The following is a 27,167-nucleotide window of genomic DNA, read 5'->3' as shown; positions in this document are numbered from 1 at the left end:
CCGAGCCAACAGCATCCGCAGATACGTTTGGGAGCAGTGCCGAGGAACCTTCACGTTCATTTTCTTATATCTCATATAAAATTCAACCCTAGAATTTATCAGTGTTTATTAAAACATTAAAACCTGGTAAAAAAAAAATAATAAAATGAAAAAGCTGCTCGCATGCTTCAGTTCTCTTTGTTGAGAACGTTCTGCAGGGATTGTGTTTTGTTCCACGGCTCTTTGTGATCACTGTGTAATGAAACGCACTCCATTATAAAGCCCAGGCAGTTGCTATTGTTGCTGTTGATAAAGGTTCTAATTTCCCATCCCTGGTAAGCGGATTTTGCAGTACATTTAATCACGTTTATCGATTTCCAAAAGTATAAATCTGATTAAAACATAGGAGGAGAGAAGGAGAGGAGAGGCTCAGGGGAGAGAAGAGAAGGAGAGGAGAGGCTCAGGGGAGAGGACAGAGGGAGAGAAGAGGCAGGGGAGAGGAGAGGCTCAGGGGAGAGGAGAGGCTCAGGGGAGATGAGAGGAAAGGCTCAGGGGAGAGGAGAGAAGGAGAGGAAAGGCTCAGGGAAGAGGAGAGAATGAGAGGAGAGGCTCAGGGGAGAGGAGAGAAGGAGAGGAGAGGCTCAGGGGAGATGAGAGAAGGACAGGAGAGGCTCTGCTCAGGGGAGAGGAGAGGCGAGGCTCGTGGGCGGGGCTCAGACCCACCTTGGTGACCAGGTCAGAGTGGCGGATGATGGCTCGCACGAAGAAGCGGTAGTCCGTGACCTCGATGCCCACCTCCACCCGGGCCGCTCCCAGGTACAGGTGCATCTTGTGGTTGGCGCAGGGGATGGCGGTGAGCTCGAAGTTCCTCATGCGGTTCAGCTCCAGCTGGAAGGCCAGGGCGGGCTCCAGGTGTCTGTAGATCCGATCCTCCTCGAACTGAGAGGGCAAGACAAGGGCAGGAAGCAAGCTTAGCCAGACAGCAGGAGCCATAGTCAATCATACACTCTGTGACTGCTGGGCCAGCAGACCCATCTCAACAGTGCGAGCACGCATACAAAGAGAGCTCAACAAAACAGAACAACAATGTACGGGAACAAGCCAACCCCATACTCAAGAATAACAATGCAACACGAAACAACTGGGCTTGTTTTTTTACAATGCAGTAATAATATTTTCTTACGATATTTCTAGATTGTTGTTTGCTTTTGTTTTGAGCTAAATTACTAACTTTCTAAACCGTCCCCACCCCGAGTGCAAAAAATCCCTCAGCGAAATAAGTTAATTCACTTTACTTTAAATGGGAACAAGGGCTGCCTGAGGAATATAGTTATTTTACTGAGCTGGAAAATGCCCACAAGCTAGCAGCTAGGCTAAGTAAATTAAATAAAAGGCAATCAAATACTATTAATGGGAGTCATTCCTCTCTATGGGGAAATAATTATAAAGTTCATTATTGTAATGAGTCAGGCAGCTTTAGTGGTTGAAAAGGCACTCAAGGGAAGAGAATGCCATCATATATCAAGATACATTGCAAGTGTCGGGACGCGCACCGATAGGTACGACAATAACAATAAGAAGAAATCCAGAAATATACAGGCACAAAGTAAAAGCCCCCAGTTTGGGTGTGAAGGCCCTTTCTATACAACAGCAACGCGACGGGACTGAGGAGAAGGGCAGCTGCTTTCTCTCCAGAACTTTTACTGCTTCCAGGTGCCTCTTGCTCCAGTTCACACAATTGTTTCTTTCAGTGCTTGCTTTCCACCTTGGGGTCTGTTCTAATGATGGGAACAGCGACAGACAGCGAGCTCCAGTGCTCCGGATTCAAAATCAATGACAAAAATAAACCTGCCAGACTTTTCTTTGCCTTCACTTTCCATTTCTCACTTAAACAAACCGTTTTGTTACATATTCTGGCTGGTCCAATTAAAAAGGTATCACCTAAAAAAAAAATACATCGCACTACTTTTTTTTTTTTTTTTTTTTTTACAGAACTCCTCTCTGAAAATGTCACGCGGCAGAAACTGAAGGTGGGAGGGTGAAGAGAAAAGTACTGTGTGATGTCACCTTCCTGTCTGCAAATCCCTCAAGGGGGTCTAGCACAGGCACACACTTACCTTGTCCCGGGCACGGAACGTGAAGAACTTGGGGAATTCTCTCTGTTTGTGTGGGAACAAAAATAAGAAAAGCCTGTTATATTATCACACAGAAGAAAGCCCTGTGCTTGCCACATTATAAAACCCCAGAAGACATTATAAATAAAACAGCGTTTAGCCTACGGGCGAAGCAAGCTACCAAGAAACGAACCCGATCTGAAAAGCAAGAGAGCGTGTGTGCAACCATAAAGAACAAAAAAACACACACACACTAATGCGATCGTCTAAAAGAACCCCCCCCCCCCCACTCCCCTCCCCCAAACACATTAACAATTTAGCAATTCTTTCACATCCCACTCAACTTATTTATAAAACAAAAGTTAATGGCTTTCCAGAGGGGAGAAGCTGTGGCTGCACTGTGAAACTGGGAGTGTGGAAAATTGTATAGACTGTGATTAAAAGTTTGACAGAACAAGCTAATGGATGCGTTAGCGGAGGTTTGCACCCCCCCCTTCCTCCTCCCCTCCTCCCCTCCTTGTTTAATATCAGTTCAATCTGAAAGCACACATGGAATATTGTGAAGCTAGACCTGCCTCGCAGGGGCACGGGGTCCCGCTGGGTGATAATCACATCAGCGTTATGGAAACAATCTGAATAATTCCCTTAAACGAGCCTGTGGAGATGCCCTGCGAATCCGGAGATTAGAAAACGATCCTGGAGAGCGAATTCCTAATAGCAGTGCTCACCGCCGAACACGAGGAGAAGATTGGGTGCCTACTGGAAGAGCCTCCCTTCCTTCCTCAGGGCCATGCTGCCTGGCAATTAGCAAGCCTGTAAATACGAGAGAACGCCAGCATGGCAGAGCGTTGTGTAACCCAGAGGAGACAGGTTACGGGCCCACTTGGCTGTTTCTCAGCAACTACAGTTTTGTCCATCTTTACAGCTGCTGCAGCGTTAAGAAATGGTTTTCAAGCACTATTAAGCAAGGCTGACAACGAGCCAGCAAGGGCCTGGATTCAATCAAAAAACGTCGCTACAGATTCATGCAATCCAGTAGCACTATAGCAGGGCTATGGCTGCCTTACACTAGCACTCCTGAGTCCCATTAATATGAGGCCAAGGCTGAGCTTCTGAATACAGTGCCAATAACCCTAACCCTCCGAACCTCCTAAATGGCATTTACAATTCAGCCTTTTCCTGACACGTTAAGCAACGACTGTCTTAAAACAACCGTTTGTCCCACGAATCCCAAATGAAAAAAAGACAGGATAGAGTGCATCACAATGCATTTCTTCACACTGCTAGTCAAGCCAAGAATCCAGCATGGTGGATGATTTAATAGGATTTGATTTAGTCAGGAGGGGGGGGGGGGGGTCGAGGAAACCCAGGGTCTCCTCTCAGAGACAGAGAGACACAGAGTCTCGTAATTAAGACGGGACACAGCAACTACAGTAATTACCACCGAGGGCTACAAAACAAAACTGCTCTTATTATAATCAAGGTCTGTTCTCATCTAATCAAACGAAGGCAAAGCCGTAATCCGAGAATTAGAGGAGGCAAATGAAACCTCACTAACATGCATCCAGGTTTCTGAATGGGGAGGAGTGTGATTGGAGCACGCCTTCACTGGCCCAAAACGCTGTCTTTAGGAAACAAAGCTGAATGTATCGAGCATTGGGAGTCTGTTCAACACACTGAAAGACCAGGCTTTGGGGTGCGATGAAGAACATTTTTTTCTGAAACAGTTGTTTTTAAAAAGAACAGTAAGCCACCAGACAGAGCGGCCTGCGAAACTTTCTGTTTCTACTTACGTGGAATCTCTGATCCACCTCACAGTTGACCTGCTTTCTGAAATCCTTTTAGCGCAAAATAAGGGGGGAAAAAGACAGAGAGAGAGAGACAGAAAGAAGAGAAAACAACTAGCAATGAATAGCGGGATTAACAAATTAAAACAAATTACAGAATCAAAATTTTAAAATAAAAAGCAAAACGTACAGGGGAATCCCTTCTATCCAAACTGCTGTGGGGTCGGAGAGAGGCTTGTAAGAGGGGGAGTTCAGATAAAAAGGGTTCTCTGTGGTAATTCTATTTATTTTCATTTTCATTATACAAGCAATTCAGAAGCAAGGCTGCAGGTAAAACAGGAAAGTAACAATGACATATACACCTTTCTATATATTTATATTTAAATCACATTTGACTTTTCAAGTGTTTAAACACCTTTTTTCCCCCAAGGGTTTAAATACCTTTTGAGCAACCAGGAAGGTGAGTCTACGAATCCCATTGTCAATCAATAGAGATTTCTGAAAAAGAAATCAATAAACACAAAATGAATAAAACCCAGCATGTGAGGTCTGATTCAGAGTATTGTGAAGACCGGAAAACTTTCATTGCTTTGCTTCATTATAATAGCAGGCAATAAGAAATCCCAGGCCCCTGTGATGGCTGAAATGAAATGAAAGAGAGTTTAAGGACCCCTCCCCCCCATGAAAACGAATAATCTAAACCAAGTTTACAGCCGTACACTGGTGTGTCAGTGCTGACTGAAGCGTGCCAAGCAAACAGCTTTTCACTCCAATTAGCATCAACACCCGAGTCTTCCTTCTGAATACACTGCTCTGAAAACTGGCTAGGATTAGGAATAAACACTGTTCAGAAAATCAGGGAGCTTCTTACAGCTTTCCAAAACCGTACCAATAAAATCCGTGCAAGCTACAGTAAATGATTGCCACGCGCACCTCATGGTTTCAAAATTGCATTTCGATACGAGAAACTCGTTTGAGAACGTCTCCGAGGTCAGGGCGTGTTTTATTTGCAGGAGCTAGACTCTCCGCATTTCACTTGTATGTAACGCTGTGCACTCACTTAACATTCCCTCTTAATGGGGAACCCGTGCTCCGTGGCTCGTCTGTCAGAAACGATCCTGCATCACAATCTCAGGCAGCGGCTTTAATTCTCAAACAAACACAACGTACAACAAGTGGCAGATAATGACGGCACAGCCACGGGACTCTGATTGCATTATAGAAAGCAGAGAATTCACACAGCGTGGCCCTGGTTATTACAGCGAGATTAGGTCATCAGTTACCTGGAGCAACTCTATTTACACAAACTGCTGCAGCCTCATTGGGGATTCGGGGGGGGGGGTTATGATCCTAATTTCAAAGAGACCATGCTGGGTAGGAAGGCCATTTACACAATAGTGATTCTCAGCACAGCGTCTGTCTGTGTCGCCGCATCTTCATACCCTTCAGGAGTGTTGAGGAGTTCCACGTTTTTTTTTTCCTTGGCTCGTGCAAACTTTTGTTTAACCCTTTATTGCACGCGAGGATATGCATGTATACTCTGTTTCTGGGTTACCAATACAACAGTTCAGTGTAAAGGAGATTTCTGGTAAAACAATGTATTTATTATACAGAGAACTGCTTTAGTAACCAGAAACTGCAGTTCAAATTCTACTAGCAATACTATCAAGACCTAAAAACACTAGGCTCTGGAAGTGAAAACAGGAATACCTATTTTATGAATCCAGTACTCGGATCCATTTCAAAAGGGCTGTATAAGCTTTATTTAGACTATTACATTTTTCTTTTTTTTTTTCTTCTAAATAAGCTCTACTAATGCAAGTTAAAAGAGGCCTTTTTATTGGTGATGGAGATTAAAATGATGAAACGTGTAAACTCTCTAAAGCCCTCGAGTGCTGATAGAAATGATGTGAAAATAAAATGTAAAAAACCACGTCTTCTGGGTGCTGAAGAGAATGCAGAGGCTGGTATTTTCAGGACGTTACGGGTTACCAAATACCTCCACTCTGACTGCGCCGCTATTCTGCCGAGTTGTAAGCCTTTAACTAAATGACGGCTACCTTTTTACAGTAAGTAATCCTCTTAGGAGGGAATCTAGCTTTCCTGCGTGAAGGTTTATCACGCTCCCTCTCCTCCCTTTCCCCCGCAACTTCAGACACATCTCCGTACGCCGCGTGCGAGCAGCACGGACGCTGTCGGATAAAGAAGGGTTCAAAGTGGCGCCGGTCCCGCCTTCTTCCAGGTGTCTTTCCAGAGACAAGGAGCCACAGTCACAAAGCTGAAGATGAGTTTGAGAAATCTCCAGGGCAGGGGAATTAGGTCTCTTTCAACTCAACTGGTATATTATGCATGCATGTACATGCTGAAAAGATTATTTTTTTAATCCATTAAATATTTCTGTAAACACTATAAAAGGTATGTTGCAGGACTGTTAAAAGATAAATGGCACAAACATGCATCCACACATACAAAAGGAAACAGAGGTCATTCAGAGTCGATTACAAGCCCACATTCAGTACAAATACATTTCTATACATAGCGTCCATGCATATGTTCTGCACACAGATACCCATCAAGAGATCACTCTAGAGGTCTCCACTTGCTAATGATTTTACATTCAGTTTTAGGCAATGTATAAAACTATAGAGTGCAAATTGAAAAGGATATAAGACAATATGAACGTCTAATTTTTAATTGAGTTTGATCTATAATATTTTCACAGGTACCATGCATCTCAATAAGAATTTCCAGCGAGAACACAGAACACCTTCTCCCTTCCCCTCCCAGTACAGTGCAATGCTCACCTTTGATTGAGTGAACTGTTTAAACATGGCAGCCAGTGCATCATCCTCAATATCACTGTCTGTCTTAATGGCCACATTCAGGATGTGAATGGACTCATCTTGGGCGCTCTGTAATTTAAAACAAATTAGAGATAATGCCGGTCTTCAGATATTACCAAGGTAACAGGCTCATTCTGTCACCATGACATAGCTAAGGAAATGAGATGAGATATAACCAAATTACAATCCTGGGTGGGATTGTTTGGACTGGAGATCCACTCCAGCAGCCTGTCGAGACTCTAAGTAGCTCTTAATACCTGCTCCCATCTACTGAAACCGGCCATTTTCAGTGCATTTGCAAGGTACAACTTAAATACTTCACATAATGGAGAACACAGATAATGCGTTTTCCCTGACCTCGGTTAAATAGCACAAACTTACACCACAGCTCTGGATAAGTAGCATTCAGTAACTTTTCTTTATCATTCCCAACCCATTACTTTTTACAGCAGGCTTGTGTTCATACTGAAAGAATACAGAAAAAGCCGGAGAAAGCGTTGGCTCCAATGTGTTGACTGTGAGAAGCAGGTGCCCCTCGACAGAAGGGCATTGCTTGTGTGCTCTGGGCTGCTTGCTCAGTACTGGTGGCAGCGGTGGGATCTCTGCATTCTCACCTTGCTGTTCTCCTCACAGTACAGGGCAGAGTGGCCGGGCTCCGGGAATGTGGGGCTGGGAGGTGGGGATCCGTAGAAGCAGTTCATCACGTCATCAAAGTTTCTAAAAGAAAAAAATAATAAAAAGCCATCGGCACCAATAAAACATTTCAGTTAGACGGCTTCCTGTTCCCGAATTCATCTTCGGAAAGAGCTTCAACTCCGCACCACCTTGGCATCTTGGCGTGGTTTTTAAGCACGTAATTGATAAATGCGTAATTGAAATGAGCCCTCACCTCATGAAGTCGTCGAAGGAGCGGAAGGAGACCATGGCCCCCATGCGCTGGCAGGGCGGGGTGAAGGATGTGTCCAGCAGCACATCGCTCACGCTCGCCACATGCAGCATCCCGTAGTGGTTCAGGTTCGACGCAAATGACATCCTGGATCACGACACAAACAGGCTGTTAACATCCTCATCACTGGGCTTGTTTTAACTTCAGAGGGGGGAAATGAGAACAAACAGTGCCCCCCCCCCCCCCCCCAGCCCCTCTAGCTTTCCCCTTCAACCTCTAAATGTTTGTTAAATGTTGACCCTCTCACAGAAAATGCCCGTCCTAGACCCTGGCAATCCTTTGAAATTCCCTCGAAACACTGACAGAAATCTCCTGGCACAGGGATTGCACAGCCAGGCATTTTCAGGCTGGTGTTAATAATGAAGAGGATGACAGACCGTGATATTAGAAAGAACCTGTATCAGCGGTACCATGCGGTACAAACCAGCAGCCCCTCCCCCTGAACATCTTGAATCTGGATCCCCAGCCTGCTGTGACTGGGTCTGCACAGACAGGAGTACCATGCAGTACAAACCAGCAGCACCCCCTGAACATCTTGAATCTGGATCCCCAGCCTGCTGTGACTGGGTCTGCACAGACAGGGGTGCAGCTCCCATCACACAAGACTAATTACAGCACGCGCTTCTGAGATACTTAGCAAACACCCAACGTGCTTCTGTGTCCGTCAGCACAGCCCTGAACAAAGTGAGGACAGCGCGAGGAGGCAACTCGGCATTACACAACCCTGCAATTGAGAGCAGCCGTCTCCCAACTTTAATCACTGGAAACTGGGAAAGCAAGTTCTCAGGGAACAAGAAAACAAATGAGATGAAGAAGAGCACCTTCAACACTCTCAGCATATTCAAACCAGGATGCGCGTCCTCAGCACCCTTAAGGGGACGATGCTCTTAAACTACTGAAATGGAATGACTTCTAATAAGCACAGCTCCAGTCAGTCCCCAGCTGCAGTGGCAAACACTTTGCTTTAAGGTTTTTGAACACGCAGTATGCTCATGATGATGCAAAACTAGAAACTACTAAATATACTCAATGCATTGTACATTGCCTGCAGGACATCACAATATATATACACATTTTCAATTCTATAAAACAGCACAACATACAAGACATGTACAAACACACAGGATTACTTCACTGCTAAATGCCAACTAATGCCAACTAATGCCATGCTACATTAGAACAGCATTGTTTAGAACAGCACTGTTTTGTTTACCTCTGCACCTGTTAGAAGCTATTAGCCATAAGCAAACACGACAACATTCACCCAATTATCATTTTGAACAAGTCAAACCTGCTGGCAAGAACCACTGAGAGGACCACATGCTCCTGACGGTCTCTAACCTGTATAGTGAGATGATTTCTACCATGGGAAGTGCACTGTGTGTGGGGTCACTTTTTTAGATCATGTGGTCTTTATTCAAGGTTTGACAGCCCCCTGCCCCCATATAACTACACTGTACAACTATGCAACAATTCTAGATTCTAGCAACTGCATTGAAAAAAAAATTAAGTAATTTGTACAATACCTGTTAAGAGTGGGGATGTTCCCTCTGCAATCAAACAACATTGATTATTGATTGGTTAATGCCAGCCAACACAAGAGAGGACGCAGTCATTGATCCTGAGCGAGCGAGCGAGCGTGTGTGTGTGTCAGTGTGCGTGCATGTGAGTGTGTGTATCAGTGTGTTTGTGTGTGTGTGCGTGCGTGCGTGTCTCAGTGTGTGTGTGCGTGCATGCGTGCGTGTGTGTCAGCTCTGAGCGTAAAGACGTAGAGCTGTCTTCTTACAGAAATGATATATTTAATTCCTGATGTGTCTCAAAGACTTTTGCAGTACCTGTCTATATTCTCTAAAAACGTGCGTAGCATGCGATTAAAAAGATTTGCAAGTCATTTGCAGTCAAAGACAAAAGTGTCTAAAACCCACCCTAAGATGCTTCTTCCAAGTGAAACATGAATCATTTTATTTTGCGTTTTGTCATTACGCTCCGCTCACTGAGCCAGTTACATGTGTACGTCCAATTCAAATTCCATCTCTAGTTAAAAGATGTGTAAGAGGTTAACTGTAATGCATCTCTCTCTGGGTGTGGTACATTCAGGGCGGTTTGTGATGCTGTTTTTACTGGGCTTGTCTCCGTTGTTTCACATACAGCTGGCTGCAGTCTGTTCTGTGGCTCCCCACATGTGCACGCGCTCGTCAGGAATGGCTGCTCCCTGATCACATGCAATCACAGTTTCTCCTGGCCTTGTACCATCGATCCACACTTATTCTGTTACAGGGCCTCAGCGATTCGCTCTTGTTTTAGATTTAGATTTCATTTCTCAAGTGCTCTCATTCCTGTAAGATTTTAGTTGAAAAAGCCAGGTGCATGCAAACAGTGAGTTTTAGGCAACAAGCCATAGACTAGTGCGGTGTGCTCGTGTGAGGCAGGGTTGAAGCTCATAATAGAGGAATCAGAGAGACAGACACAACAGAACTGAACAGCTGAACAACAAACACAAACACGTCTGGGGCACTGGGTTTATTTAACTATGATCTGTAACTCAATTCAGTTTATCCCTGCTGTATTTATATTTTAATTTTTAAATCATGTCTGGTGCTTGTTTCTCTTTTCCAGCACTGAGTTTTACTGAATTCTGTCTCTTCATTTTTCATCAAGTCCTCCAGAATGCAGAAACATTCCTATACAGATGATTTTTTTTGTTACGCTGATCGCTGTTTTCTCATAAACATTTTTATTTTTAAAGCAAGAGACAAAACGTAAATTATCTAGAGCAAACGTTGAAGAGTGAAGGCAGCCTGGTCCTGGGCTCGTTACCTGTTGGGATGAGAACTGGGGAGCATGAACTGGAACTCCACCACACAGGTGCTGTCTCTGAGCTGCCTGTGCTGCACACTGTTCAGCTCGTACGCGATGTAAGCTCTGCGCACGTACACCTGGGCGGGAGAGAGGAGGGGCAGAGCCGTGAGGGATCAGGCCACACCTTCACGGAGTCCTGCGTGGGTCACAATGGAGGGGGAGGGACCTACCTCAAGAGCAGCCATCCTCACCACCTGGTTGCTGTGATAGAAGAAGTTCGGAAGCACGTCAAAGATGGACGTCTCGGACAGGATGAGTTTCTGGAGATCAAGGGAAAGATCAGGAGACAGGAGAATGTTAAACAACTTCTCAGCTCTGCCCGGAGCCGGACTGCCACCCCACCCATAGATGTGCAAGCAGAAATGCGTTGGCCTCTCTCTGTGGGTGCCATACTCTATACAGACGCTGGCGTTTTAGTTGCCCTTCGACAGGTGTTAAATCTGGGGTTTGCTGCCTGCAGTTGTTTTTAGTTATTTTATATCTGAACACTTCGGCAATGGCTTTTGAATAGGCTTTACGTATTACTAGACTACATCAGTCCGAGCGGGTTCATCCGCTGCGCTTGCTGTCAAGCCTTGCAGGAAAGCTCCCACAGTTCCTGTGATGAAGCTTGTTCTCCGAGGCCACTTTCCAATAATCTGTGGAAAAGCCTGTTATCTGAATACAGCTCCCGCGGGCACAAGGATTCAGCTTTTTATTTGATTACCACAGAACCTTTTTACAGGGCACTGTGCATGCAAACAACACAACAAATTCATTCACAAAAACACTACTTCAATACTAATCGAATTAGACTGTATTGCAGCCAGTGTGAATTTACCGGATGCCACGTTTAATATTTGCAGGATTTTATGTAAAATATACAACAACTCATTTTTAGGTCAATTAAAATAAAGGTGTAAACTTGATCAACCATGAGCCCTAGTTACCCTGCGTTTACCCTTCCAATAGGTGGTGTATGCAATCCAGGGCAATGAGTGAATGTGTGGGGCGCCTCTTCTAATACAAATGCTTCTGCAGTTTAGGGTTAAAAATCTCTTACAACAATAAGAGAAAGTCTACATTCACTTGAAGTGCAAACACTATAACAGTGTACATGGTAGGGACTGGTATGGTAAAGTATTGCATAGTATAGTACTGTATGGAATAGGATGGTATTGCATTGCACAGTAATGTACAGTATTGTATAGTATAGTATTGGATGGGATATGGTATAATATTGCACAGTACACTGTATTGTACAGTATGCCAATGGGATGGGATGGGACAGTATGAAGTTAACAAGATATCGGGTGGCATTGCAAGGCTATGAAGAGACCCACCTGCAGATTCTCGATGCAGAACTGGTGCCCGTACATGTCGATGGCAGACAGGAAGATGGACTCCACCTGGTTGTGCCGAAGCTCATAGGAAGGCAGGTGCGAAGCGATTAACACCTGGGGAAGGAGCAGGTAACACAGGGTAATGAAAGAACGCAGCCAGGAGAAGACAGGGTCTCCACTGCCATCTATTCCAGGTCAATGCAGACTCCATGAAGTGAAGAGAAACTGCAGATAACTACAGCCTGAGCGAAGTTAACGTGCTTTCAAACTTTAATTACACGTCAGCTTTCATTAAACTAGGTGCAAATTTTCAGTAATTAACACATAATTAGATATCAATTAACAGTAATTAACATTAACCAAAAAAACATCTGTGTATTCGTTACACTTCATCATTTGGGTAAATTAATTTCAAATAGCGAAAACTGGGTCTGTCACTTTGTCTATATTTTCCTCCATCTCAAACTGTATTTTATAAAGACTTTTCTCATGCACGATATTTTGCGTGTCGGTTTTCTAGATGCAGCCGATATCCCTGGCACAGTGGATAACCATGCAGTTCAGCGCTGTGTGCTGTCTTGTGTTCTGCTACATGCTGTCAACACCACACTGTCACTGCTTATTGCACATTGATTCTGAGCAGCGCCAGATGAAAGAAGCAGCTGTACACAAATCAAGGGGCTGATCCTTCCACCCCAAGGAGGCCTGACCTCTCTGGAAGGCTGCAGCCCTGACCCCTCTGGAAGGCTGCAGCCCTGACCTCTCTGGAAGGCTGCAGCCCTGACCTCTCTGGAAGGCTGCAGCCCTGACCTCTCTAGAAGGCTGCAGCCCTGACCTATCTGGAAGGCTGCAGCCCTGACCTGTCCTAGGCTTTCTCTGGCTGCTAATGCAACAAGAAAGGCGGTGCTTTAGAGGGATTCAAATCATTTAAAACTAGAAAGCGTACTACTGTGCGTTTAACTGAACTGAACACGCTTCCCCTGAGCCTCTAGGGGGCAGTGTCGCTCACCTGGCGCGCTCGCAGGGCCACCTTGGCGTTGGTGGTCTTGCTGAGTTGGGTGAGCTCCGTCAGGATGGTCATCAGCTCGTCGGTCAGGGTGGGGTCGCGCCCGCAGAGCTGGTCCTGCGGAAACGAAGACAGGGGTCAGAGTGGTTCCGTTACTGAGAGACACCTCCTTGATCGGCAAGCCCTACATGCTGGGAGCTCTTTGGAAGAATCGCCACTTTGTACTGACAGTGAGCAACACCTGGATACATGTTGAAATGTGATCTTCCTGGATGGAGAAGTGCTCTGGGAGAACTTGAATTGAAGATCACGACGAGTGAAGTGTCACTGCTGTCGATGTTAAAACAACTGGACAAACGTTTCGGCTCGCTCCTTCATCAGAGCGTTCACGTAGGTAGGTTCTACATTACAGTTTGTGTTTGAAATAATGATCATTTAAGTGCAAGTCTTGAACATTTGTATACTTGTGCATGAGACACTGACTTCAACACTGATTAATATTAAACGATACATCAAGAGTCATTCATCATGTAAAGGATGTTGCTACTGAAGCTCCTTCCTGTGTAGTGGTTTGTATTCATTATTTAAGCATGGCATCAGTACATTCAGTAACAAATGCAATTATTTCACATTGAATGAGTTCCTTGTCACACATGTCCAATACTGCCAGACACGGAATTCTTATTAAAAAATAAATAAAATATCCCACAGTATCACTGCTGGGACACACCTGAGTGGGTGACTGATCAATTAGAAATAAACTGTTACTGAACACAAGAATTGAAAGTGGGATTCAGAAACACTGTCTGCCGCAGGGCAAAGCAGATCACCGGCACATTTTATTTTATTTCAACATAAAAATAACATATATATATATTAAACAGTATTCTATATCGCTTTGCTTCTGAAGACTCTCAGCTGCAGTGCAGCTCTGGAGTGACGGGGCAGGCGGGTGTGGGGGAGGGGTGATGATCTGAAAGCCCTCGCACCTCCACGACACCCCCATGTAATTACACACTCGAGTGGCTGGACTGAAGAAAATTGAAGACCTGAGCCGGCAAACAGCTGCCATTTTCCCTCCCCATCAGCAGGCCGTGATTACTAGAGAAATGAACAGGCCGGGCGCGAGCTCCTTCACAATTCTCCCAGGAAATACAGCTTTGTGTCGGAGTAATGAGATTCTTATAGCACGGCCCTAACTTACAATCACATCGAAGAAGAAATAAAACAGGACACGGCCCCTATCGCTTCCAAATGAGTACCTCTCCAAACATCAGAGAGGTTCTGGGGGGGGGGTACCTTTTAGCAGCAGGCACCTTTTAGCAGCATGCATGTTTTCAAAAATATATAGAAAATCTGTCTTGAGTAGCCCTGCAGTGTTTGCCTGTCAGGGTGTGTATCGAGCGAGTGCTGGTTACTGTGAAAACACCCCCTGTTTTACACCTGCTATAATGCATTCTCACTGGTGTCTTTAAATGACAGTGTTTAAACAAAAACAAATGCAAATCAATACATAAAATCTATGCTATTTCAGAGCATTCATCAGCAGACACATGATGGCCATTTTAAAGGCCGAGAAGGTTCAGGTGGATACCAAAGAGCACTTTACTATTTGCGTTCACTATGTGCGTGACTTTGCCGGCAGCACATCCACTGCTGAGGATTCAGCCACTTGTGTTTTCTTTCTATCACAGAATACGTTAACATGTTTAATGCTCGTTTCGCTTCCCCTGCTGTGTAAGTACTTCCTTTCTGCCAAGCAGACTTTAGAGGAGGGCCCAGTTTGCATGGTGATTGGAACGATGGTGAATCGAATCACAATAAATATAGCTCTGCTTTCCCTCTCTGTTAATTGCATACACTAAAACATACCATTCCCCTTGTTTAAGAAAATAAACACACACACACTTTGCATTGCACTGCATTTTCACACACATGTAATCCCAGCTCTGAAGGGTTTAAATAACTACCCACTGATTAATAAGGACGGGTTGTAGAGCAGACTTGTTTTGGAGGTTTAGTCTGTTAGTCTGTAGTCTACTTTCCTCGTTTTGATTGCTGGCCATTATGGCAAGACTGAAAGAGAGACTTGGGGAAGGCGTGCATGCTACCTGCAGCGCTACACCTTCCGCACTGTGAGCAGAGACAGACAGAGATTCTGCAGACACACGCAGACACACGCAAGGCACACGCAGAGACATATAGAGACAAGCAGAGACACGCAGACGCAGAGACACACAGAGACACGCAGAGACACGCACTCACACAGACACACGCAGACACAGAGAAGCGCAGAGACACACAGAGACACGCAGACACACACAGAGACACGCAGAGACATGCAGACACACGCAGATGCACAGAGACACGCAGACGCACACAGAGACACGCAGACGCACACAGAGACACGCAGACGCACACAGAGACACGCAGACGCACACAGAGACAAGCAGGCGGATGCAGACGCACACAGAGACACGCACACAGAGACACGCAGACGCACACAGAGACACGCAGACGCACACAGAGACAAGCAGGCGGATGCAGACGCACACAGAGACACGCAGACGCACGCACAGACAGAGATGCTGGCAGAGAGCGCTCCGCACTCACAATCAGCATGGTGACCAGCAGGTTCTTCTTGGTGACCTGGGCGTGTGAGAAGATGTAGTTGAGCACGTTGACCATGTCTTCCTTGTTCTCCTCGCGCAGCGCGAACACGCACTTATCATAGTGGCCTGCAGGAGGCAGAAGAGCAGCGCAGCAGGGTTACCAACAGGGAAACCTGAACATTGGCTCAGCATTCTCTACAAACACGTCGGGTGAAAAGCCATTCTTTTTTCATTAAGATTACATATGCAGATATTTCAAATACAACGCTTTGCATTCTGGTGCCATTGCATGGCTGACTGATTGAGATTGACAGCGAGAGTGCGCGAGTTTGAACTACTGCATGTCATAGGAAATAACAGCAACTTTCCATCCACAGCGCGGACTTATCTGAAGAACATCTGAAATATCTGCATATTCCAAATCGAAGCATGAAACATGAGCAAAGAGCCGGAAGATCTTCAAAGGGCTAGAGGTGTAAGAAGAGGTAAGGAAATGAATGTTAAAGCCTTGGCCAGCACTGCTTTCACTTGAACTGAACTGTGTGCCTCTGATGGCATTGTGTACATAATAATAATAATAATAATAATAATAATAATAATAATAATCACTGGAGAGTTAGACACCCCTGTGCTGCTGCGCATTTCAAAACGAAAAAAAAAATCTATTAATTCACAGAACACAAACTGGAAGATAATTATGTCTGGGTGAATTAAAACATTACAATTAAATTATGTGTGAAATAATGTTTACTTTAAATGTGTTCCTGACAGCGAGCAGAGTGATGACTCTGACTAGTCTTGCAGTGCACTGTTTTGCAAGGAAATAAGCCAAGCTGGACACAGACAGGGCTCGTTAACTTTATTACGCAGTGTGCTGGCGACATCAAGTGGCTGTCGGGGGTATTACACAAATACACTATTTCAACTCTGCCACTGTATCAGCTGTGCCAAAATGCACCTAAAAACACACGTACACCCCGAAGAGGCATGAAAATGTTAACAATCTGAGCATTTGATAGAAGACTCAGCTCAACTACCTGTAGAAATACATCACTCAAGTTATGCTGGCCCCTGAGTAGCACCCCTATAGCCATGGCCGCTGATTAAGGGCAGTGTTCCTTCGAAGCTGAGCTTCCGTTTGTTCTTACCGTTCTGGAACTGAATCTCCACTTTGAGGTACTGCCGGAGTAGATCCATGACCACCGCCTTCATGTGGCCCCTGATTCCACTGCGGTACCTGTGGGGACACAGTCAAGAGGTCCCTGAGACAGGAGGGACACAGACACCTGCCTGGGGGACGGCTGGAGGACAGGGAGGGGCCAGCTACTGTGCACTCAGATCATTCAGGTGTTTCAATGCATTTCTTTCGGCAGCTCCACATTTAGCACGGACACCGAGCCAGGAATCTGGCATGTCAAACGCCACCCCCATTTACAACCTAAGCGGAGCACCCTGCTCACTTACTTCTGTACCAGCTGCACTATGCTCTGCGTGTTCATGAAGAAAACCTCCCTCTCGGACTTGCGGTTCAGCGTGGCTGCGTGGCTGTCCAGGATGTTAGCAATCTGAAAGCAGAAAGAAACACCTCTTTAGCACAGGTCCCTCTGCAAACACTGCAGCTTTCGACTTGCTGTGGATTAATACATGCTGCCTCATTACTCCATTCATGTTAAGCTAAAGCACGAGTAAACCTGCAGTAAAGAGGGATGAGCCATAGCTCATGCTAGAGACTAATGGCTAAAAACAGAACTGGAGTTGTACAGCTCGTCACTGACAGCTCAGGGATGGAAATAAGACTCCCACTGCATAGCAGCTTCACCCATTCCAGGTTTTACTACAAGCTTGATTAGCCCCAGTCTGTTGGTAACAAGTCCAGGTGTGTCTTACTAAACTCCTAGTAAAACCAGAAATGGATCACACTGCTATGCGATGGGAGTCTTTATACCTGCTGGCTGGGGAACTGGCAGAGCACGGAGGTGATGTTGCTGGCATACTGAGCCATCTCCTTCTTGATGGCCTTCTCCACGGCGATGGGGATGCGCACCGACACACTAGTCATGATGTCCTGCAGCTCCAGCAGGGGCAGGGAGGGGTCCCGCAGGGTCTTCATCAGCCTCTCCACCCACTCCTTCACCTGAGGACACAGGAGGAATCCCTATACCAGGGCAGTGCAGCTGCAGATTTAAATTAACTTCTCTAAAAGAGTCTTTCAGTTTTTAATACACATCTCGCCTTGTGCCCCCCCCCCCCCAGAATCCTCACTAAAACACATGGTCACAGATTGTATTGCCGTGGTGAATAAACCCACTTCAGAGTGGTCTAGCACAGCAGAGCCGGGTTCTTACTGAAGTTCACAACTGACCTTTTAAAACTCATTTTATAAACGTTTACAGATATGGTTTGTCTTTTATTCCTTTCTAGATATATTTGTGTGCTTTACATCAGAAATGCTCAAAGAAACTTTCACTTTGGAATGTTTCGCTGCCTGATTCCTTCAGTATTTCTGCACGCAGCTCTATGGCACCGTGTTCGCTGCAGGCCTGGCTGCTCTGTGGGTACCTTGGTGCTGAAGAAGGGCTCAGGCAGGCAGTATCCGTTCATCACGTTTACCAGGTGGTCCAGCACGCTGTGGAAGACACGGTGCAACTTCTCTCCGTGCAGAGACATGGCCTGGATCAGGGGCAGCTTGCCAGTGTACAGTTCCGCCTGGGAGAGGGGGAGAGGCAGGGAGAGAGGGGCTTGAAGAATGAACGAATACAAAAACTAAAACTCATTTAAATGAGCACAACACACCCGAGAGCAGTGTACTGGAGGAATGGGAATGCATTCCTCAGCTCTGATCCCAGTGGAGTCTCACCTGCTGAACCCTGCTGGGATCATCAAGCTGCAGCTTCGCAATGACACAGCCCGGCTCCAGCACTGCCCCGGCTCTCTTCACATAGTGAATGCAGCCAGACTCGCCCGCAGTGAGAGTCATCACCATCTTCATTACCTGGACAGAGAGACAGGGAGAGAGAGGAGAGCTCAACACACAGGGAGACAGAGGGGAGCTCAACACACTGAGAGAGGAGAGCTCAACACACAGGGAAAGAGAGGAGAGAGGGGAGCTCAACACACAGGGAGACAGAGGGGAGCTTTCTTAAGAATAATAACAGAAGCAAAAGAGGCAAGAGGAAGTAAAGACAGAAGCGTCCTGACCTCGATCTCAGCGTAGCACTGCCCTGAGAAGACGTGGCCCCCGTCCTCCACAGTGTACTGAATCAGCTTCCCCGCGGAGGGAGAGCGCAGCAGAGACGGGTCGTTCTCCTTCTCAAACACGCACGTCTTGTTCCCAATGGTGATGCGGTACCTGAACACAAACCAGGACGGCGCATGAAAAAACATTCCAAGCTGGTAACAACAAGACATGACGACTCGAATGCCCAACGGCTGGGTGTCAGTGCTGTAGTAACTCTCTCTGCTGGTCTAGTCAGTGCTGTAGTAACTCTCTCTAGTCAGTGCTGTAGTAACTCTCTCTGCTGGTCTAGTCAGTGCTGTAGTAACTCTCTCTAGTCAGTGCTGTAGTAACTCTCTCTGCTGGTCTAGTCAGTGCTGTAGTATCTCTCTCTGCTGGTCTAGTCAGTGCTGTAACTCTCTCTGGTCAGTGCTGTAGTAACTCTCTCAGCTGTACCTGTCCACCTCCTCCTTCATGTAGGTTGTGTAGCTGCTGCCATCGTAGGAGAGAAGCAGCCCCCCGTCACTCAGCCTGTGAACGTCCACCTCCACGCACGAGCAGTTCATGATCACCACGTAGGAGTTGGGAGACTGTCGGGTCACCTGGGAAGCACAGAACAGAGCCCCGGTCAAGCATTCACACACACACACACACACACTCACACATGGAGCACCACACCAGGGGCCCCACGTGCTTCCACACTGGTTTGGATTCATGCTTGGGAACTGGCTGCTGAAGAAGTGCACTTACTCTTCACAAACGATGACCTGCGACCCGCTATGAAGATAAAGGTAAAAGGAGACGTATGTGAAATAAAGGTGCATCCACACGACTTGCTAGCCCTGTAGGGGAGTTCTCACTCCACTGTGCTGTACATGCATGCATTCGCTGTTCCCAGAAGATGCGACTCCACAGCTTTACCTTGAGGGCGTATTTTACAGCTTCGTAGATCAGCTCCACGTCCACCGTGTTCAGCAGGGTATGAGCCGGGAGGACCTGTCCCCTGGGAGGAGAAAGCAGGAGGTCAGCAATGCAGAGTGAGGAAGGGTCCCTGTCCCTAGCGATCACCACAGGACCCAGGAGCTGCCCTGCACAGAGCCCGCGCGGCGTACCTTTCCAGAGAGTGCAGGAAGTTGGAGACGCTGTTCCGCAGGGTGACGTCGGCCACGTGCAGAGCCCCGCACACGATGCCCAGCATGGTGTCTGGCCTCTCCGCCTGCAGAAGGACAGGGTTTAGAAAGACAGGGGAACAACATTCTGCAAGCGTCAGGCAAGGTCAGCCCATGTCGATCACCAGTATTCCAGTGTGTGTGCCTGTCTCTGTCTCTGTGTGTGTGCCTGTGTCTCTGTGCATGTCTCTCTATGTGTGTGTGTCTGTGTCTCTGTGCGTGTCTCTCTATGTGTGTGTGTCTGTGTCTCTATGTGTGTGTGTCTATGTCACTGTGCCTGTTTCTCTGTGTTTGTTTGCCTGTGTCTGTGTCTCTGTGTCTGTGTCTCTGTGTGTCCCTGTGTGTGTTACCTGTACTTTCTCTGAGATGAGCTTGTCCAGCCAGCCCGTGTCGATGCTGTTTTGTTGGAAACACTCTGTCTCCAGCAGCTTGGTGAGATACTCCACGGTGGTCCTGAAATCTCCTCGAATCGACAGCTCCTTCAGAGCAACCACCATGTTACTGAAAAATAAAAAGCACAGGACTTAGGGGCAGACCCGAGAGGTTTCTATAGCAAAGCACCACTGAATAACACCTCATTAGACAAGAGCTTGGCTACAGCGCAGCGGTCCTTAGGAGTTCATCCACACTAGCACTATTCCCATGTCTGTCACACCCTTGCAGAAATATTAAAGCAGAAGCGTTCCTATAATGCGAGAGGGGAGGTGTGTTTGATAAGTGGTAACAGAGCTGGATTCAGAGCGGTCAGTAAGGTGTGTTTGATAAGTGGTAACAGCTGGATTCAGAGCGGTCAGTAAGGTGTGTTTGATAGCTGGTAACAGTTGGATTCAGAGTGGTCAGTAAAGGTGTGTTTGATAAGTGGTAACAGACCTGGATTCAGAGCGGTCAGTAAGGTGTGTTTGATAGCTGGTAACAGAGCTGGATTCAGAGCGGTCAGTAAGGTGTGTTTGATAGCTGGTAACAGAGGTGGATTCAGAGCGGTTAGTAAAGGTGTGTTTGATAGCCGGTAACAGTTGGATTCAGAGCGGTCAGTAAGGTGTGTTTGATAGCTGGTAGCGGTCAACCTGAAGCAGCCAGGTCTCACTCACGAGATGGCCTCTTCGCGGTTCTCCCCCCAGGAGAAGCAGTGTCCAAACTGGGAGTCGGCAAACTCGTGCAGCCCCCCCGCCGCCGCCACACTGAAGTAGCCCCAGACGTTCTTACTGCTGCGGAAGTTCAGCTCCTGCACTGTGCCTGAGCTGGGCTTGAAACCCTGCGGACATGGAGACAGGGAGAGGGGGAGTCAGAGCTGCAGTGGAGGCTCACACAGACGGAGGGGCGGAGAGAGATCATGAAGGGGGTCCTCGCACCTCGTCAGGGTTCTCGCTGGTGATGCGAGCGGCGATCACGTGACCTCGCGGGGAAGGGGCGGTGGACAGGCCCTCGAAGTCGATGGGTGATTCTCCCCAGGGCAGCACCCCATACATCACTCGGATATCCTTGATCCTGTGCAGAGGAATCCCCATGGCAATCTGAAAGAGATACAGAAAGATATAAAAATATAAATGGTAATCATGCATTTGCGTCTTCCACATGTCCCCATGTGAGGTCCTTGCATGAAAGGGTTCAGTGCAGTGTTCTGTATTATTTCAGAATCTCTGTAAGTGCTGTTTCCTACGTGGCCAGCAGTTGGTGTCGTTGACCAGCATTTTGAGGTGATTGACAAGAGCAGCAATCATACCCGACTCAATAAAAGCTTATCATTTATATAAAGTGTCTGTCAGCTCACCACTGTACCAAACTGCAGTTCAAATAACCTGAGAAAATGCAGAACAATGCAATAAGCCTCGGGAGATGCAGACAACCCAGGGTTGGTAGGCGTTCCATATAAACAAATGGTACCGTTGCATTACTGTTGAGTCTTACAGTAGTCTTTATTTAGCCAGGGGTACTATAGGGTATGATAGCAGTGCAGTCACATGCTAAAGGACAAGCAGTCTTTGTTTAGTCCAGTAGCCAGGACTCAATACTACACAGGACACATGCATTGCATGAGTGCTCCTCGAGGGGCAGACGGCTCCCCTGTAACCTACATTGCAGTCCTGTGACAGAAGGGAGGTCATGCTCCTGTTGATCACATCCTGGCACTCTCCTGCTGTCCCCATGGCAACACGAAGGCTGCAGGCAGTCTGCGCCTGTCCTGGGCAGTATGATGTGATGCATGTCTAATGTGATGTGAGGCTGCACTCTCTCAGCGCTGTGTGTATTTACTGTGGGCCACAAGCAGTGCAATTGGACTTGTTTTTTTTTTAATCTTTTTTAATCCTTCGTTGCTTTCATTTTTTCTGTCCCTTAATTAATTTACATTTCCCCGTTTGTTTGATAGGATATTGTTTGTCTTTGATTTTATTTGGTTTATTTTTATTTGAAACAGGGCTTAGCCTCTAGTCAGTATAACACTAACACAGCCGTATAGTTAATGGGTAATCCTGAAACCCAGGATTGGGTTCAAGCCTTGTTTCCATCACAAACAAAGAGCAGTTAACATTGCATGCCTATGGCAGCCTGTACACTGGACTACCACAAGACCCCAAGATGAGCGGGGTACAGAGGGCTCACCTGCAGCTGTGCGGAGGGCAGGTTGAGGGGGTCCCGAGGGGGTACAGGGGGCTCACCTGCAGCTGTGCGGAGGGCAGGTTGAGGGGGTCCCGAGGGGGTACAGGGGGCTCACCTGCAGCTGTGCGGAGGGCAGGTTGAGGGGGTCCCGAGGGGGTACAGGGGGCTCACCTGCAGCTGTGCGGAGGGCAGGTTCACGTCAGCCACCATCTCTGTGCAGGGGTGCTCCACCTGCAGCCGGGGGTTGAGCTCCAGGAAGTAGAAGCTGCCGTCCTGGCTGTACAGGTACTCCACTGTGCCGGCACTCACATAGCCAACCATCTTCGCCAGCTTCACGGCACACTGAGAGGGTGAGAGAGTGAGAGAGTGAGAGAATGAGAGACAGAGAGAGAGAGAGAGAGAGAGAGAGAGAGAGAGAGAGAGTGAGAGAATGAGAGAGAGAGAGAGAGAGAGAGAGAGAGAGAGAGAGAGAGAGAGAGAGACAGACCTGCACATTTGGTTTATTTTAGTATTAAATATTTCATTATTTGAGTTTTCGGTTTGAAGCCCTTTCCTGACCCTCCAGTGAAATCCTGTGAATGCACCGTGTGTTTCAGTAAGAACGATGCTTGGCCAGCATACAGCAGTTCTGCTGGTTAATGCTGTGCTGGTTTACCTGACTTGTTATATTTACACTATGCACACGGTTGTACTTTCACACTGCACTGCAAGCCAGCCATTGACACACACTGTAGTACAGAACAAACACATTCCTCTGAGCACAGCCTGTCCAGGGATCACTCCCGTCAGCACATAGAGCGCACTCAACTAAAAACTCAGACGCTCACTGGATAAAACTAATGGGCAGCAAATCAGTGGAATCCCAACAGCCAGGAGCTAAACACAACTACACAATACGAGAAGAACAAAGAAACTGGTCTCCCCACACACTGGATCAACACAAAACCTTTACTAAACCACCAGACAAACAAAGCCTGTTTCTGCACCAGGAACCGCAAATGAGACTATCAGGGAGATATTATTCCTGGTTCACTTTCTAAGAATGAAAGTCAAGAAGTAAAAACAGTGTGAGAGTGTTTCCTCTGGCTGAAGTCCTGGCTCTATATAAACAGACAGGTAAAGTGCAACACGAGCACAGCCAGCTCCCACAGTGCCTCTCCTCCAGTCCCACCTGCTCCATTTCCTCAAACACGAAGTGGGGGGCGATGGTGGCAGGAGCCTCCTCGATGATCTTCTGGTGCCTGCGCTGCACGGAGCAGTCACGGCCGAACAGGGAGATGGCATTGCCATACTGGTCAGCCAGGATCTGCACCTCCAGGTGCCGCGCGTGTTTCGCCAGCTGCATGATGAAGATGGGCGAGCCGGGGACTTCGGTCTGGACCTGGAACAGTAGGCAGGGATCTCTTTAAAACCACAGTGAGACTGAGTGAAGAGCAAGGAGAGGGACAGAGCGCACACCAAACTATTCACAAACAGCTTCGTTAGAGACACACAGACACTTCTACTGGGTGGCTGATTAGGCTCAGCTTGTGCAATCTGGAAAGTGCCATGCAATGAGAGTGTGATATTAACAGGGTTGTTTCTGGTATTGCTCGTTCCCATTCTTATTCCGTTTTCCATGTGCTTGCTTTCCAGACACTCTGGTTATCAGAGCAATCCCAGGAGTGGGAAGCTGTCCGGGAGATCGGGAGGGTCCCGAGTGACTGACCTGTCTGAAGAGGTTGGGGAAGTCGTCTACGCTGTTCACCTTCCGGATCCCCTTCCCTCCTCCGCCCTCCGAAGCCTTGATCATCACTGGGTAGCCCACCTTCTCAGCAGCCTGCAGGGGACACAAGGTCACGGGGTCAGCACCACACTCAACATGGCAATGCCAGCTCCTGATTGTGCATCAAAACATCAGCTCAAAACCCTACATCCCCTCACACTGCTGAGAAACACTTACTACCTCCTTACAGTTTATACAGAAATATTTTATTATTATGTGTCTGTACAGCCTCTCTGACTTTGCGAAGGGCTCGGACATATAAGAATGCAGAATGTCCTTAGCAAACGATTCATGCGCATTGAATTGTGGGGCGTTCTCAACAGAGCAAGGAAAGAGAAGACTAGCAGCACTGGTGAGCTGTGCTTGACACTGTGTGTTCTCTGCAGTGGTGCTGCTGTCCTGTGGAAGCTCTGCTCACCTGCAGCCCCTCCGCCTCGTCTCGCACGCAGCCCTGCTCATAGACCTCCGGAGCCACGCTAATCACTCTCCTCCTCTGATCACTCTCAGTCCATTCCACCGTCAGCCCTGAACAAACCACACAGCGTTAGCACCGCTCAGCGGGACAGACAGGGCTGGCTGTACCATGTTTTCACTGTGATTATTATCAGGCTTCGCTTCAGAATCAGGTCCACTATAACCCCCGTCGGTCACCATTTTTTTTATTGAATTTTTTGAAATTTTAAAACAGTTTGTGAGAACTCTGTGGAGTTGCCCTGCCATAACTTTGAAAAAAAAAAAATATTATAAAATAGATACATAGATAAGAAACTTAACGTGGTACAATTATGCACGCGGTGACTGAAGAGGACAGACTTTGCAAACACACACACACACACACACACAGACACTTTGCATCTCTGTCAAGACAAACGCATGCCGATCAGACTCAGCCTCTCACCAGATCCACTCCAGGGCAGTGTGGGGATCCCAGCGGTCTGCGCCACGATGGAGGAGGCGATCTTATCACCCAGAGCCCACATCGCCTGGCTGGGGGGCCCTGCAAGCAACACACACTATTACAGTAGAGCACAGCGAGCACTAGGGATTTCTAATGCAAGTTAACCTCTGATCCTGATACAGTGATCAGTCAGTGCAGAATCAAGAAGCAACAACAGAGGACGCCAGACACCTCCGGCCTCTACCATCTATCTTGCAGCAGGTCTGTAGATATATTAATGTGTAAAAGCTCTGTTGGAACATGACAAGTCCAGCTGCAGAGAGGCACAGTGGAGGAGCCCCAAGTCTGTCTTACCCAGGAAGGCGATGCTGTTCTTGTGCAGCAGCTCGGGGAGTTTGGGGTTCTCAGACGCGTGGCCCCAGCCCGCCCACACAGCCTGCAGATGAGAGGAAGACAACAGCATTGGAAAGGAGTGTACAAAGAGCTGCAGCTGTAATGTGTGACGCGTGAGGCTGGCGTGTCAGGAGTACCTGCACTGGGATGCGCTTGGCGATGTCCAGGATCAGCTCCACGTTGGCGTAGTTATTGTTGTTCGTTCCTCCCGGCACAGGAACATAGTGGTCTGCCATTTTAATATACTCTGCAGGCAATGGGTTAACAAAACAGCTTTAAAGTCAAGGAGTCTATCAATCTAAACAGCACCGCCGTGACATGATTCAAATAAACCACCTGGGCATCAGGGTTACGAAGCCCAGCACCAACACACGATTTAGTGTATTCTTATCTTCAAAAGCATGTGAGGCCTGTGTTCCTGATCCCACCCTGTGTCACCTCTACACACCAGCACACACAACATTGACATGCAGGTGTCTACCCGAGCACGGGTCTGTTTTACAACGTATGGAGGACTAATAAACCCCTGCGCTGCCCTGCCTCAAGCGTCTCGCCAGCAGTCGTTTCCGTGTCATTAACACCCTGCTAAGCAAACGCTCGAGACAATTATAACAATAAACTGGGACTCGCTCCCCACACTCACCTGCATTGGCCTTCAGGTCTTCAGGGGTTACCATGACAACGAATCGAATGGCGCGCTCATTCCTAAACATCTCGTACGCCCACCTCCGGATCGAGCGCATGCATTTCACTGCCGCGATCCCGTTATTGGCAATAAGAACCTACAATGAAAATACCGCAGATACGTATCAATGCCACCCTGAGCTGTGGGTATGGGGGTTTGATCAGCCTGTACCCTGCCCGGGTAAGACTTTTTAGAGCATTTCCCAGCACTGGGGAAATCCCCCCAATCAACCACTTATCTGGAGTTATCCCCGGGTCACCCCTTAATAAAAGATCCATGTGGGTGCTGTAAAATGCTCTACAACACACCATGGTGCTGTAAAATGCTCTAGAATGCTGCAGGTTATCAGGGTATAGGTTAATCCAATAACACCAGTGCATAACCCAAACCCACACAGGGTAGGCAGTTCCAATGGGATGAGAATGGAGACCGAACTCCTCCCTCACAGAGAGGGCCCCTCCAGGCACATACCTTCTCAATGACCTTGTTGCCCCCAAAGCGAGTGACGAACTCAGCGGGTGAGGCCACAGTGAAGTCCCTCTGCAGGTCCATCCTCCTGCGCTCCCGGCCCTGCTTCACCAGGTGCAACCCCGACATGCTGGGCCTGAATCCAGGGAGAGTGACATCACTGTACTGGACAGAACATACACCCACTGCACAGCTATCCGCACCCAGCCCCGCCCACTACACATTTAACCACGCACACTATACAGCTAACCACACCCACCGCACAGCTAACCACACACCCCACCCACAACACAGCCAACCACGCCCACTGCAGAGGTAACCACACACCCCACAGCTAACAACACACCCCACCCACAACAGAGCTAACCAAGTCATCACCCCCCCCCCCCGCTATTTTACATTTCCCTTACTATTTTATGATTCGGAGCGGTCTTTATGCACCAATGTGGAATTAAAGCCTTATAATATAATTATAAGGTCAGCAGTGTGGAGTAGTGGTTAGGGCTCTGGAC

The 27,167-nt window shown here is 47.4% G+C and overlaps 1 protein-coding gene across 15 annotated transcripts in view; it reads right to left on the bottom strand.

The window, feature by feature from the left end:
• LOC117964244 (acetyl-CoA carboxylase) overlaps positions 1–27,167 on the bottom strand; it is a 61,141-nt gene that overhangs the window by 27,153 nt on the left and 6,821 nt on the right. For 4 of the 15 annotated variants that reach the window (XM_058997819.1, XM_058997818.1, XM_058997820.1 and 1 more), the window contains 34 exons: positions 26,659–26,791; positions 26,146–26,284; positions 25,640–25,749; positions 25,464–25,545; positions 25,110–25,208; positions 24,630–24,736; positions 24,155–24,265; positions 23,618–23,827; positions 22,618–22,788; positions 21,201–21,362; positions 20,940–21,103; positions 20,202–20,352; positions 19,795–19,898; positions 19,604–19,685; positions 19,139–19,284; positions 18,667–18,817; positions 18,326–18,460; positions 18,028–18,174; positions 17,414–17,623; positions 16,933–17,033; positions 16,617–16,705; positions 15,470–15,594; positions 12,860–12,973; positions 11,851–11,964; positions 10,699–10,788; positions 10,487–10,605; positions 9,196–9,219; positions 7,613–7,756; positions 7,338–7,440; positions 6,685–6,792; positions 4,322–4,378; positions 3,887–3,931; positions 2,097–2,138; positions 703–918 (listed from right to left, as the gene is read on the bottom strand). In XM_058997819.1, coding sequence (XP_058853802.1) covers positions 703–918; positions 2,097–2,138; positions 3,887–3,931; positions 4,322–4,378; positions 6,685–6,792; positions 7,338–7,440; positions 7,613–7,756; positions 9,196–9,219; positions 10,487–10,605; positions 10,699–10,788; positions 11,851–11,964; positions 12,860–12,973; positions 15,470–15,594; positions 16,617–16,705; positions 16,933–17,033; positions 17,414–17,623; positions 18,028–18,174; positions 18,326–18,460; positions 18,667–18,817; positions 19,139–19,284; positions 19,604–19,685; positions 19,795–19,898; positions 20,202–20,352; positions 20,940–21,103; positions 21,201–21,362; positions 22,618–22,788; positions 23,618–23,827; positions 24,155–24,265; positions 24,630–24,736; positions 25,110–25,208; positions 25,464–25,545; positions 25,640–25,749; positions 26,146–26,284; positions 26,659–26,791 — 4,105 coding nt within the window. Of the gene's footprint in view, positions 1–702; positions 919–2,096; positions 2,139–3,886; positions 3,932–4,321; positions 4,379–6,684; positions 6,793–7,337; positions 7,441–7,612; positions 7,757–9,195; positions 9,220–10,486; positions 10,606–10,698; positions 10,789–11,850; positions 11,965–12,859; positions 12,974–15,469; positions 15,595–16,616; positions 16,706–16,932; positions 17,034–17,413; positions 17,624–18,027; positions 18,175–18,325; positions 18,461–18,666; positions 18,818–19,138; positions 19,285–19,603; positions 19,686–19,794; positions 19,899–20,201; positions 20,353–20,939; positions 21,104–21,200; positions 21,363–22,449; positions 22,472–22,617; positions 22,789–23,617; positions 23,828–24,154; positions 24,266–24,629; positions 24,737–25,109; positions 25,209–25,463; positions 25,546–25,639; positions 25,750–26,145; positions 26,285–26,658; positions 26,792–27,167 lie in introns of those variants that run through there. The other 11 variants (XM_058997821.1, XM_058997823.1, XM_058997831.1 and 8 more) reach the window with 8 other exon arrangements.

Source organism: Acipenser ruthenus, chromosome 24, assembly GCF_902713425.1.
Source record: "Acipenser ruthenus chromosome 24, fAciRut3.2 maternal haplotype, whole genome shotgun sequence".
Lineage (NCBI taxonomy): Eukaryota > Metazoa > Chordata > Actinopteri > Acipenseriformes > Acipenseridae > Acipenser > Acipenser ruthenus.
This window is presented reverse-complemented; position numbering and strand designations above follow the sequence as displayed.